Source organism: Girardinichthys multiradiatus, chromosome 22 (assembly GCF_021462225.1).
Source record: "Girardinichthys multiradiatus isolate DD_20200921_A chromosome 22, DD_fGirMul_XY1, whole genome shotgun sequence".
Classification (NCBI taxonomy): domain Eukaryota; kingdom Metazoa; phylum Chordata; class Actinopteri; order Cyprinodontiformes; family Goodeidae; genus Girardinichthys; species Girardinichthys multiradiatus.
Genome location: NC_061814.1, coordinates 496423 through 511071, shown reverse-complemented (window position 1 = coordinate 511071; position 14649 = coordinate 496423). Strand labels below are relative to the sequence as shown.

The 14649-nt window shown below is 40.1% G+C and overlaps 1 protein-coding gene across 2 annotated transcripts; it reads right to left on the bottom strand.

Moving 5' to 3' along the window:
* Positions 1 to 270: 270 nt before the first annotated feature.
* On the bottom strand, positions 271 to 6360 carry tlx1 (T cell leukemia homeobox 1). Of its 2 annotated transcripts, none has more exons than XM_047350962.1 (3): positions 5824 to 6360; positions 4243 to 4480; positions 271 to 2426 (listed from the first exon to the last, which is right to left on the bottom strand). In XM_047350962.1, exons 1-3 carry the CDS (start codon positions 6251 to 6253, stop codon positions 2216 to 2218), a joined length of 879 nt encoding a protein of 292 aa, XP_047206918.1. In that variant the 5' UTR covers positions 6254 to 6360; the 3' UTR covers positions 271 to 2215. The 2 variants fall into 2 exon arrangements, with proteins under 2 accessions (XP_047206918.1, XP_047206919.1); XM_047350963.1 differs by having other exon boundaries at positions 4243 to 4444; positions 5824 to 6359.
* Between the last annotated feature and the right edge of the window lie 8289 nt (positions 6361 to 14649).

The window sequence follows — 14649 nt, the reverse complement described above, 5'->3', positions numbered from 1 at the left end:
ATGTTTTACATTTTGTAAAAATAAAAAAATGCAATATTTTAAAGAATAAAAACTATTGAAACTTTAAATGCTCGTTTCTGGTCAGTCTGAAATATAAATTTGCAAAAACAAAACAGAAGATATATGGTTCATGATAGTTTTTTTGTAGTTCCTATTAACTTCAATTCAATTCAATTCAAAAATGCTTTATTAATCCCAAAGGGAAATTAAATGTTGTTGTAGCTCATATTATGCAGGTTTCTTTAAAGAGCAGTTGTAGATGCTGATGGCTGTGGGCAGGAAGGATCTAGTTTCTATTACTAGAAATAGTAATAGTACAATGTCACAGTATTTTTCAGAATCAGTCATTGGATTGATTTTGGCCCCTGGATTTTTAATGGCCCCACATGAAACCCGCCGTGAAAACGTTCTGGGGGCGCCACTGTCCTGTGTTAATTTAAGTTAATTCGTGATTTAAGAAGAGAGCTGTTTTTTTTTTCCTTTTTAAATTGTTGGTTTGGGTAGATTTTGAAATCATTATTTGAAAGCTGCACTTTAATCAGGTTCTCATATTAAAATGTGTTTGTTCACCTGAAACATTTTAATGGGAAAAAAAAAAGAAGCAAAAACTGAAAATTCTATAGGGGGAAATACTTTTTCACAGCTCTGTGTGTAAATAAGTGTCCACCAAATAATGGAGATGAAATACACACACACACGCACACACACACCCACACGCACACACACACCCACACACACACACCCACGCACACACACACCCACACACACACACCCACACACACACAGGACATGGCAGGATAACAGAAATAAAAACTACAGAACATGGTAACCTGTCTTTAAATGTATTTTTTAGTGCAATACATTGCATTTTCACCATTTAGATTTTGTTTTGACTTTTTATGGTGTGTCCCATTTGTATTGGGAAGTCTGAATTTCCACGATCTAACTGGGAGAAATCAACTGGATTGCCCCCAGAAACTGGAATTTTAATTTTGTTGAAGATTTCCTGATGGCATTCAGTTACCTTGGAAGTTCAAACTCAAATCTAGGAATGAGGTCACATCCAGTATAACTGTGCTCCAGTTTAAGCTCAGAAAAGCAGCGGGAGTCGCTAATAGTTGTGTTTGGTGACCAAGCTAACTGCTATTAGCAATACAAACTACATGTATTGACTTGTATAATATACTATTATACAAGATAATAGTATATTTCTAAGCTTTTGCTGAAATTAACCAGTGCAGTAATATAACAGGTTGTACAATAAAGTCATGGTGACAAACTGATATAAAGATATATAAATAAATGGTTTCTTTCTGTATTGTAGAAGCACGGCAGCCATGTTGGAGTTTTAGGTCAGGGATGACAGAAACCTCAGATTTTCAAGGTGAAAATGCTGCTTTTGGTGGAAGTTTCAGCTGATTTTTTTATCTGACCCGGATCTCAAACATTCAGACCTCCAACATGGCTGCTGCGTGCAGAAAAGGTAGCAATAGTTGCAGTAATGTCCTGTTTTCGTACTTCTGACATACTTCTGCATGTATTAAATCAGTGGCTCACATAGAACTACCCAACCTGTTTGTGAAGGTGCTGCTGAGGTGCTTAACTGTGCAACATGCTGAGAAAGTTCTTGTTGTCAGTTTATGTTGCTAAGAGTCATTAGCCGCCGGGTCTCCCAGCACAACTGTAAGCAAAGTCTTTCATGGGTTTAAGGCTAATGTGACATCATTTGCGGTTGGAAGTTTTAATTCTGAGGTAAATTAAATGCATCATTAATCTAGACTGAAAATCTCCCCAGACTGTATCAGTGATTTGTTTCATTTCATCCATTTCTTTCAGTTAAAACAAGTGTTTTGCTATTCTGCACTTGATTAAAAAGTCCAATAACAAAGTTGATAAATACGCATGTAACCCTGGGACAAAGCCCTCTTTAGCCAGACATATAAATGTTTAAAAATATATGTTTTTAAATGTCCCTCATAGGTGAATAATATTATTAACATTAATACAACATGTCACTGTGTGGACCCCATTTGATGGGAGCAGTGCTGAGAGAGCCCATCAACAACAGCACCAGTATCTGTCAGACAGAAAGAGCAAGGCCATGAAACAGTGTCCAACACCAGGACCTCCTCAGCAGGCATCAGTCAGCTCCTCCACGCTGCAGCAGTCACTTGATCCTGCAGGAGAACTCCGGCTGAGACCAAGAGCAGGACGTCTACTCGCAGGCTGACACGCTGCTGATCTTTGCTGTGTTCTCACTCCAGGGTTGGAGGTTCTGCAGGGCATACAGGGAGCTGTTCTGCAGGCACAGTGGGTCAGGGACTACCGGCTGGTTGATGGTTTTCTGGAAAGCTTCCTGCTGCAGTTGCATAAGAATCCGGTTGGCCTGTTGCCGCTCTGCTTCACGTTCCTCTGCCGTCTGCCGCCTGCAAAGAGTGCAAAGAGTCTGTGGGAGAGAGCAGACTGCAGTGGGAACACAGGGTAAACTGGAGGGGGTGAAAATAATACTGATGAAAACATACCTGGACTGTTGGTTGGTTGGTTGGATGGATGGATGGATGGATGGATGGATGGATGGATGGATGGATGGGTGGGTGGATGGATGGATGGAAGGATGGATGAATGGATGGATGGATGGATGGATGGATGGATGGATGGATGGATGGATGGATGGATGGATGGATGGATGGATGGATGGATGGATGGATGGATGGATGGATGGATGGATGGATGGATGGATATTTTTAACTTAAAACTTTAAGAACTGATGCTAAAATGTTAACATGCTTTCTTAATTTTATTTTTGCCTCTTTAAAATGAATAACATTATTATTATATGTTTTTTTGCTTTATATTGTTTTATAATAAACAGGTAGTGCCACTGTAAAACTAAAACACATATGCTCTTTCAGAACATTGTTCGCGATTATTTGGAAAGGAATTATAGGAAATAAATGATCAGGTCTGAACTGGGCCCTCTGCTCAAGGATCAATCCAAACGTTTGGAGCCAGCATATACTGTAGGCTACTGTACCTTATAATATGAAAATACGAACTCTTCTAAAATATTACAAAACAAAAACAAAAAAAAACAAAGTCAGAGAACGAAAAAACATGTTCAAAATCAATTTATCACAGGAATCATTTTTAGTTTACAAAAACATTTTTATTATTGATAAAAAGCTGGCTTCAGAATGGTTTTGCTAGACTGTATGCATTAGTTATTGGTAATAATACTGAATGGAAAATGAACATTGGCCTTCTACTGGTGTTTAAACGTATGTGGATCTGTTTATTCTCTTAGTCTTCGAGCATCATTCATTAAGTGTGGGGAGAAAATATTGGCGGGAATAGACCGGCCCAAATAGGGATACGAACAAAAATAATGGAAGCAAGGTGTAGCCCCCACAAGCTGTTAATAAGTTTTACAAAACAATATACAAATAACATATATTCATACATAAGCTTTGGACATTTTCGTAGTATTTTTCTCCATAAATAGAGCAATAAACTGACTGGTCCGGGTCAATTCGCCTCTTCGCAAATTCCCACCTAGTTTCGTATAAGCATCAACTCTTCCTACTTCCATGTCGTACCCATGTAACCACTGCATATCAGTGCACTGTGTAGTGTTGTTAAGTAACAGTTACTTACTGGGAATAATTATCCAGTAGCTCCTGTATTTGACTTTTCCACTGAAAACGTTTGTATGACATTCTGATTATTTCCTCTGATCAAAGCGGAGTAACACTGAGCACAGTTCCTGACATATATTACATATTATTATACAGAATTATTATAGAACACAATGTGGTAAACAAATATAGAAACGACTTTAAATAATCGATCGTAAAAGCGGTGACGCAACCTCCGCCTGCGGGTCGGAATTATTCTGACAGTTCGATGCAGGAACCATTTTGGACCGATCAAGTCTGACAAATATGGACAGAAAAAAACGAGATGAGAAAAGGGTTAATGAATCGGGCCTAAACCAAAAATCAGGAGGCGATGCAAAGGTTCCATTCCCAACAACTGGGTTCTAATCTGAGGTAATCCCAGATTAAATTCTCTGGTTGGTTTGTCCTGACTTGCTGGCACGCTTCTGGAAAAACCGAAATCGCTCCAGACTGTTTACTGTGGCTGGAAACCCTTCTTCACATACTATTTGGTCTTAGAATGTGGAAACCGCATACTTCGGAAACACTTCATCACATTTTAGCGAAGAGAGTGAAGAACAGTCACCTCCATTTAGTACGTCTGTTCTGGAACCAGGTTTTGACCTGAGCGTCGGTCATCTTCAGGGCCTTTGCCAGGGCAGCGCGCTCGGCGGACGCCAGGTACTTCTGCCGGTGGAAGCGCTTCTCCAGCTCGCAGATCTGCAGCCGGCTGAACGACGTCCTGGGCTTCTTCTTCTTCGGCGGAGTTCGGTTCTGGTACGGGTGACCTACACGGCGTGTGACAGTGAGGGGTGAGAGGGAGACTGCACAGGGCGGGACGGTGGCCGGGAGGAGACAGGATAGCGGGACATGTAGGATGAAGACAGGATGAAGACAGGATGAAGACAGGATGAAGACAGAAGCAGCAGCAGACAAAGTTGAACAGGAGCTGAAAAGGAGAAGATGCACTATAAAAAAAGACACGTTAGAGGGTGTCAAGTTTGAATAAAATCAGCTAAATTGTCATTAGTTTGCAGAAGTATGGTTTAATAATAGATACATTATTTATTTTACTTACAAATCTCTGTTAAACATCTGGATGAGAATGTAACTGATGTTCGTTACGTGTGCAGTTTTTGCCGCTGGATTAGAAGTCGATATATCGATTTAAAAAGTCTCTGTGATGGAGCAGGAGTTCACATCCAGTTTTAGTTTAGACACAAAGCTAAAACTAAAGTCCAACTAACTAACTAACTAACCAGCTGAGCGACGAGGAACGTCTTAGCTGGTTGTCAGGGAAACAGGCCAAAGTTTTAGAATATTTTCATACATTTATTTTTACAGTTTATAAACTGGATCTTATTTTTTGTTTCTTTTTAATATGAAGGAAAACCCAGATGAGTAAAATGGTTTTAATAATTATTTACCCAATTTAGTTGAGTAACAATACTTTTAATTAGTTAAAATTGAAGTTGTTTGTGTACCTTTAAACTGTTAAACCTGAATTATTTCTATTTAGAAATATAGATTAAAAACTAACAAACTGTTTTATCGGTGTTGTTGTGGTTGGTCTGATTTCTTCTTTTTTTTTTTTTTCTTTTAGACACTTTCATCCATATTTGTATGTTTCATTCTAGAATATGTTCTCCGTGTTTTGGATGGGATTTGAAAACTTTTATGATATTTCTTCATTATTATCATTATCACTAGCCAGTGACATCGCCTCTTCCAAGCCCGTTCTTGCTCAGATTTTTTCACAGACATTTAAGAGCTAAAAGCATCTGAACAGACTCAGTGCCGTTGATCTGGGAGCTTTATTGGTGTAAACTAGAATGAAATAAGAAAGCAGCCACAGGATCGCAGAAAGAACAGTTGCAGCGACTGCATATTATCTGTAAACCTTTTATAGACTTATATCTGCATGAACATGCAAATAAACAAGTCAAAGTGCGAGATCTTTAAATCATAATTAACATGTCCTTTAAAAGTCATTCTTGAGCAGATTTTGATTTTGTTGAGTGAAAAAAAGTAATTTTGCATGAAGGCCTGTAGTTGGCTTGAATTTATCCTTAAATCTATTTAATAATACTGATAATAATAATAATAATAATAATCGTAAGCAGAGGAAGAAGAACAACATCAATAAAAATAAGAACAATAATTGTACCTGTGAACCTGTCCTTGGTGTACCGTCGGTTGCTCTCCATCCACGGGAAGGTGAGCGCGTTCAGGTTGCTGGTACCGCCGCTCGCGACGGGCGGCATCGCGGAGCTCCCGCCGCTGAGAGGCCGGTGCGCGGGGACGCGGATGACCCCGGCAGGGTTTATGTTAGTCCCGTTCATGTTCATGTGATAAGGCCCCCCGAGCGATGCCACCCCACACGAGCCGCCAGCGTTCCCGTTGTATCCGCCGCCGCCGCATCCGAAGCCTCCTGCGTTGTTGTTGTACCCCGGATGCCCGTAGTCCGACTCTTGCATCCTTGCGCCCAGCATGCAGCTCTGCTCCACGTTGCTGAGGATCTGGTCGATGCCAAAGCTGATGGGCTCCACGTGCGCGTGCTGCTGCAGATGCGCCCCCAGGATCCCGATGTGATCCATGGCGCTCGATGCTCCACGCGCCGCTCCCTCTGCTCCTGTAGCCCACGAGCTTCTTCTGTTGGACCTGCTGCTCGTTATCTGGCGGCGTGGAGCGCCGTGCGCGTCTTTCTCTGGCCGCTCCCTGGCCTGCCCATCCTGCGCTGCGCGGGGTCATCAATCAAGCTGCCAAGGAGACAGCGAGAGATTAAGACCTCACTCTGCAGGGCCTGCAAACTCAGAGGGAGTTGTTTATAGCCCCCCCTCACACACACACACACACACACATCTAAGACAGTTATTTACAAAATCCTAGTTTCAGAAAACAACGCCACTGCTTGCCTCTCATCATTCTCGTTCATTCCATTTTTTCCCATTTCTAGCCGCTTATTTTACATTTCATTTTCACGTTCAGCCTGCAACGTTTCTTTCCTAATCCTCGTGTTCCCTAAACATTCAGGCCTCACACACTCCTCGCCTCAGAAAAATGAACATGTGCGATCAGCTTTTTATGATACTGATTACGGGATTATTTCAAGAATAAATGTAGATTAGTTACATTCTAAAGAGTTTAGAGAGGACATCAGACAAATAGATTTCTCTCTGCAGATCCCATTATTTTCCAAAATAAAAATAAAAATGATTTAGCCTGCACGATAAACAAACACATAAACCAATGAATTCATTCATTAACATGAGAGAGAGAGAGAGAGAGAGTAAACTGCACTAAAAAAGGGGCATTTAAAAATATACCACTTAAATTGATTTCAACTTTGGTTTAATCTTGACATTTTTAAGCCTTATAATAAATCGGTTTAATGGGCTGAAATGATCCAAGGTGCGCTGAAGAAAAATGAGCGGCTCACTTATTGCTGCGGATATGATTAATTCATGTTCAGAGGGATGAACCGGCTGCAAACACCGTATTTTTTGCCTGACTTCCCTCCGAGTCCAAACCTCCATGGACCTAGTGGATCGGTTCAGGATGAATTGCAGTAAAAGACGTTAAATGAATGCGGATGTTGTTAATATCAAAGGCCATATTTATTCTGTGAACACATTGACAGCAGCTTTAATGAACTGTTGATCATAAACAACGCGCAGCAGGTCGTGTGTCGCACTAAAAACCCGAACAATTAAGTCAAAAATGAAACTGAGGAGGTTATTGATTTTCTCCCTCTACAAACGCCGTTGGGATTTAATTACTTAACGCGGGATGCTTACATATTAATATTTGATATGCTCTGAAATCTTCTCATTGGCCGACCGTCTCACATCAAATGTTCATGCCGGTGGCAGCCAATCCGCGCATGGACCTGCAGCTCTGGGTTCAGACGTAGACCAATAAATGATGATGAGGTTAGATGGAGGGAGATGACATGAAATCATGCTCTGATGGAGGCAGTGTTTGGAGACAATCAGCTGGTGTTTACCATCTATCTAATGCATAATCAATATATTTCCTTTTAAAGAAGAGGACATTTTATTCACTGTATTTAAGACGACAGGGCAATAAATCTTAATTTTATCTTGATATTTTTATTGTTTCTAGTGAGCTTCCGACTTTGTTTAGTCAGGTTTAGCTCAGAAGTCTTTGGGCTGGACATGGAAGCAGCTCTGCAGGAGCAGGCTCTGGAACATTTGGACGGACATGCTTAGAGACACTGGAGGTGGCCTCTTCTCAGACATTATCATAGAGAGCATTTTCAACTCAGCGGCTCAAATGTCCTTCTGGTCTCTGGGAAGAAAACAACTCAAGTCAACTATGTACAGCTCTACCAATGTCGTACCATTGGCCCAGCGTATAGCATTGTTTTTACCAGTCTTTCATTTATTCTATAACATGTCATTCATTGATTAACAAATTACAAATAAATACATCAAATCAGAAACAAAATAATAAATACCCTCACCACAAAATAGAAATCTTGTAAATAAGTTCATAAATAACAATAATAATAGTAATAAACTAGAAAATTTCAGAAGAAATTTAGACGGGGCCTGCCTCTTGGTGCGTGCTTCTGGGACCACAAAGTTTCTCTGGCCGTTAGGTTTAGTTCCCATCAGGTTTGAGGGCTGAACTATGAAGAGCTTAAAAGAACTGTAAATTTGTGTGTTAGTTCAATTAAAGTCACCAAAAACTGTTTCCCATTTACCTGAAACAGGATTCAGGTTTCATTACATGAGGTTAAAACATGGCTTCAGACTGGAACCTGTCATAATAATGCATTTCAAAAACAGCTGGGAACAATGGTTTAGCAGCAATAATAATGTTCAACCAAATTCAGCATTCTACATTTACATGACTAAATGTTTTTATGAAATATTGTAGTTAAATTTTATTCTGTAGCCAAGAGTATGATTCATGTTGATGAGGAAATAAAAACTTTCTGAATCAGGATGTGTTTGTACCATGAGTTTTAATGGTCATTTACACAAGTAAATCCACTTCTTGATCCTTGAGATAATTCAATTCAATTCAATTCAATTCAGTTTTATTTCTATAGCGCCAATTCACAACATGTCGTCTCAAGGTTCTTCACAACAGTCAGGTTCATACATTCCAATTAATCCTAACTATTGAACAGTTCAGTCAGATTCAGTTATTTATTCAAATTGGATCAAAAGTTTTTCTATCTAAGGAAACCCAGCAAATTGCATCCAGTCAGTGACTTGCAGCATTCACTCCTCCTGGATGAGCATGTAGAGACAGTGGACAGTCACTGGTGTTGACTTTGCAGCAATCCCTCATACTGAGCATGCATGTAGCGACAGTGGAGAGGAAAAACTCCCTTTTAACAGGAAGAAACCTCCAGCAGAACCAGAACCAGGCTCAGTGTGAGCGGCCATCTGCCACGACCGACTGATAGACATTTATTGATCCAAATAAACTTGAAGAACTAAGAGAAAGCACTATGAAATGACTGAAGTCCTTATCGATGACAAACATGACAATTAGTTTCCTTCAGAATGGATTTGAACAATAACATTTGGTCTGACAAAGAAATACATGTAATTAGTTCAGCTCAGTGATCTCCTGCTATAGTTTCTTCTAAAGCTCTTTGACTTGAGACACTTTAGTTTCCTGTTGGGATGTGATCTGCTGCTTCACATCAGAGCCTTCATGGTGAGAAGTGGAGGAAAGTTCAAAATAGCCACCTGTAAAATTCAATTGAAATAAATAAAACATTAATATACATGGTACATTTTTTGATTTATTTGATAATTAACAAATGCAGTGGAAATTAAGCTTACATAAGTCCAGAGGTTGCAGACTGTGTGTTTGCTCCCGCCTCGTTGACGCTCCAGCTGTTGGTCAAGTTGTTGATGGCGATGACCCGTCCCACGGCATGTTGAAAGAAACACAGACATCAAGATAAATCCTCCATCTCTTCTTGGAACCCTGATGAGTCATACCGTGCGTTGCATGCTCTCAAGCCTGCAAAAACCTACTAAAACTGGGCAAAAAACGGTTATTTCCACTCAAAGCAAATTAACATAATGACCAAGCAAACAGAGCAGAGTGGAGAATGTCCATAGTGTGGAAAAAACTGCTCCATCAGACTGGAGCATTGGCTCATGATCAGAAAATAAAAAGAATACTAGAGACCTCTAGCAGGTTCTCTAGGGGAGTTAAATAAAATGTTTCAAAAATGCACTGGTCTCCAAATTAGTTCAGTGGTCGTCTGAAGTAGCTGTATTCATGAGCAATAAGCTTACAGCCGTTACTGGACCTGTACAGGCCGTCAGCCGACACCGTTATTCTTATTACCTGTTAAATACATCAACTGGATTTCCAGTATCCAAGCGAATCATTGAGGACATTTGATTCTGATTATTTGTTCTCACTTTGGTGTTTTTACCTAAGATGGAGTACCATTAAAAATGACAGGACTATTGTCCTAGTGTAATTTGTTTCCCAGCCCTCCTCTCAAGTCATGGTGAAGATGCAGCTGAAAATGAAGCCAAAATACAATATACAGGGTTGTGGTAACTGTAATAAGTCTGCAACACACCTGACTGAACACAATATTCTGGCTGAGAAATGTAAATGTGGTCAATGAGAGTCTGCCTTTCCGTTGTTGGATCCAAGATGAGTTGAGTAAATCCTTTGCTTCCAAACAACTCCTTGATTGCTGATTAAGATTTCTACATTGGAAAGAACGGCTCTCACTTCATCCAGTGTATTTCCAAGTCCTTTGTATGGTGGCTTTAAGCTTTTGGGTAGCTTCAAAACTGAATGTAAAGTCTTGCCTGAGATGTTGTAAGCTGCAGTTCCAGTAAAAGCTGTGAGGAGTACCGTGGGCTGAGACATGTCACCAATATCACCAAATCTGGGAAGCTGGCGCAAGAGTTTGGTTGCTTCCTGGTAAACACATTTGATAACATGAGACTTGCCACAGCCCGCCCCTCCAGTCAAAAAATAAAAGAACGGGTCTGGATTTTGATGGACGCTTGAGTCTCATTTAAACTACTATTTGTCTAATAAAATCAGGGCTCAATTTGGGTATTTCGATTGCTGGCATGGCTCCACTGCTGACATCAACTTGGTATTCTGGGACAGGGTCTTGTTCTTCATTTTCATCGATTGAGGGTCGCTCCGCTACGCATTCCAAACGAGATATTTTTCAGGCAATCCTGTCATCCAAACATTCTCTTCATCTGGGGCCATGTTCATCAGTTTGCTCATGGGAAGGCTCATTTTCACACAGTCTTCATCAGTTTGGATAAAAATGACACTGCGTGATGACTTTTTAAGGGGTAGACTACATGTACGGGCTACTGACTCTTGAGCACTAACTGTTTTGAAAAGGCCTGCATGATCTTTTTCATCTCGTCCTGTTGGTTGACATCGGACTTCTTTCCAACTTCAGCAAGCCAAGCTGGCATTTCCTCTTCATCAGAAGTGCTCTCTGGTTTCTCAACACCTGGGCTTGCTTGTGTGGATCCAGGTGAAATATTGAGATTGCTCAAGGCTGGAGGAGGGGCATCACCAATGTCGTCGCTGATAAACGATACTGGTACAAACTCATACGTGGCATAGGGGTCACGGTTCTCAAAGAGTTTGTACAGATGTTCAACCATGAGCGTTAGGTTGCTAAAAGTCATGACTACTGCAGTTCCGTTAGGATGGGGCAGGCCTGCTGAGTTTCTGGAGTGAGAATCAAAAACTCCAAACCTACCGTCTCTGTCCCGGAAAACTGCAATGCACTCTGGATTCACCAAAAGAAAAGCATGGGTGACATGTTCAGACAGACACTCTAGTTGTGAAGCAAGAGGCAATCCCATTAGCCATGATCTTTGAGGGCTATCATTCTGACACAAAACATGACCAACTCTAACACCTGTTGTGTGTACAGTGTAGATGTTCCCGTCTGTCAGTACTTGTTGGGGCATCTCTTCAACTGTCAAGTGATTATTAACAAATCTACCGTCCAACATGAGCTGCTGTTTAATGCCAACATAAAGTGCATCTCCTTGCTCAAGTACTCTGTCAAGTAACACTGTGTCAAACTGCAACCCCTCACTGTGGTACGCTAAAAATGTCAGAGCCATACAGGTACACTGGTGATTACGGGAAAATGTACCGTATCTGTAGTCAGCCTGGCAATGTGTGGCTCTCACAGTCTGGACAGGCGGACCGCTGGCGCAGGGTTCCAACGAAGAAGCCTGAATCATAATCAGAAAATTGCATAAATTTAGCATTTTTGCATAATTTTTTTGGCTCATAAGTTAATGAATTAAAAATATACAACTGTATTAAACAAAAACTTTTATTATCCTGTTAACAGTTCAAACAAACTTTAGTTTCCAGGATGGAGATATTCAAAATATTTGACATTTCAACAGTAGATTATTCATGAAAGTTACCTGGCAGCTGTCATCCCTGACATGGTCCTCGAGAGGCACGGGAGAGGACTCGGCGGGGGCGTCAACCTCCAACGTGGGGGCGGCTCTCCTGGGCTGGCGACGGGCTGGCCTGGTCCTCTCAGTCGGAGTTCCCTCCACCTGAATTCAAGAGGAGCTTTAAATTTGGTAGAAAGTACAGAAGATGCACAAAACTATACATCTTGAGGTCTCTGATTTAGGCTCTGTTGCAAATATATTTTAAATAATTTAAGACAACTTACATCCACTACTATTCAACTATTGAATTACTGAAAAGTAAACTACAGCTTTACCTTCTTCTCCGGAGACTGGGTGGGGGTCCAAGCCTGCGTGGTGGGTGGGGATGTCCTGGGCTGCAAACACAGGGATAATTACAACCATGTTGAAAGCACAAAACTACCAACAACTACTGTTATACCAGGACAAAAATAAACTATTATGATTTATAACTCAAGATACCTTGGCGACGTCCGGCTGGCTGCCCTGCAGGTCCTCCAGGTCCAGGGTCCTCCATCTCTTCTTGGCGGCCTCGGAGCGTCGTCCCTTGCGTGGCATCCTGTTAAGACAATGAGAACAGAAGAAAACTGGGGGAGGAAAAACAGGTTATCTAGACCAAAGCAACAGAGAAAATACAAACTGTGAAATGTATTTAAATATGTTCCAAATTAATTCAACAGTGTTTGTGGGAAGATAGTATGTGAGTGAATATTATGTGTAGCTTTGAAAATAAATGTCTTGTGTGTCTGAATATGTTTCTCTAGTCAGTGTGTTGTTTTCTGATTGAGATGTAACAGTAGTGTAGATGATTGAAGGTGGGTGTAGTAAAGCACAGGTGAAGATCACAGCTGGCAGCACTGGAAAACTTCCAAATCGCAAAGTCTCGCACAAGTGAAAAGCTGTAATAAAAAGCAAAAATAATATCCATTAAAAACAATGTTATTCAAAATATTCAGTTCCAAAATATATTTAAAACCAGGGCTAAAGCTCAAAATTGCTCTTTAATGCTCTTAAAGGACCAATATCATGTTCAAACATCAACACATTTCATAACCCTGGTCATTAGTAATATTTAAAAGAATCAAAACCAAAACAAAGTTATGATTTTTTTGTGTAAACAAAAAATAAAGTTGAACCAAATTATCAAGATGTTTCACTGTAGGAGCTAATTAAAATAACCAAACACAGCTGTAACATGTTGAATTTGTTCTTAAATGTATATCCAGTCCATCTTAATTGATAAAATATGATAACTGAATAAAAGGCAAATGAAACAATATGGAACAAATACTGAATGGCAAGTCAACATAGTATAATAAATGTCAACAGATATGAAGAGTTGCAAACAATCAGGCAACAAATTACAAGTAGTCATATGGTTGATTAGAAAATATTCCTCATGATCTCTGTGATAAAAGACCAACAAACTTAATACTTCAGTGATACATTTCTGTCTTTATTGTTAAAATAAAATCAGCATAAAAGTATTTAGATCCGTCTCTTCTACTAATGTGCAGTTCCACACAGACAGAACCAGCATTACATTGATCCACGTTTTCACCATCAGAAACAAAGCTTCACTGCAGAGCAGACGGTAAACAACACATGTTTGTGCTGGATTGTAACACGTGGTAGCTCAACAAAGGATATATTTTATATGTTGGACCAGCAGCAGCCCAGCATGTTTGGGCAAAAACATGTAAATGGACATATGAGGGTAAAACAGCTTTATAAAGTAGATGGGTAAATCTCCCCAAAACATGTCTGATGTTTTCAGGACATGCAGAGCTTCTTGGAGACACAGCACACTATCTGATGAGTAAATTTAAGATTTAAGATCGTTTTTTTTTTTAACCTCATTATATCTCAGCAATTCACTTTAAACCACACAAAAAATGTGAACTCCATAGAGAATATTAAGAAAAGCCCTTGCCTTTATTCTGTACTTTTCCGTGTTTTTTATGTAAATCAAATACAAAGCAAACAGATGCTATCAAGCTAGCATCTATACAAGCCAAAACCGAACGTTTCACGACAACAAAACCTATAAAAACTCACTAGCTGTCTATAAACACGCATCAGGTTTAACAATCCTAACCATTTTAAATCATATTTCACCGTGATAAAGCAGCTAAACACGATATTTTACAGAGAAAGCACAGAGACATCTTACCTCGACCGGAGCAGACTCACAATGAAAACACTGAGAAGCAGACCGGGGGGGGGGTAGGCGCAGCATCAGCCAATCAGAGAGCGACATCTGTAGGGGTGTGTCGTTGTTGACGACTTGGCTTTTCAAAAAACACATTTTAAAAATAAAAGAACTGTATTAAAAGCTTTATAGTAAATAGATCAACTTTAAGACATTATAAAAAACGAAAATAAAAAACGTTTTTTTTAACAGACTGAGCCAGTCATTACATTGTGTTTAGTGAATCCCAGCGAGAGCTCATGACGTCACAGACGTGAGTACAACATTACATGGTCTAAAATCACACCTAAATGCTTCTGGTATTTAATGGATCTCCTACAAA

Excerpts from the sequence above, each read along its gene's own strand:
- tlx1 (XM_047350962.1), bottom strand. The coding sequence starts at position 6,253 with ATGGATCACATCGGGATCCTGGGGGCGCATCTGCAGCAGCACGCGCAC. Across the intron at positions 4,481-5,823 it reads CACCAAGGACAGGTTCACAG|TCTCCCTCTCACCCCTCACT; the intron begins GTACAATTATTG and ends CGCCCTGTGCAG. Across the intron at positions 2,427-4,242 it reads AACAGACGTACTAAATGGAG|GCGGCAGACGGCAGAGGAAC; the intron begins GTGACTGTTCTT and ends CACTCTTTGCAG.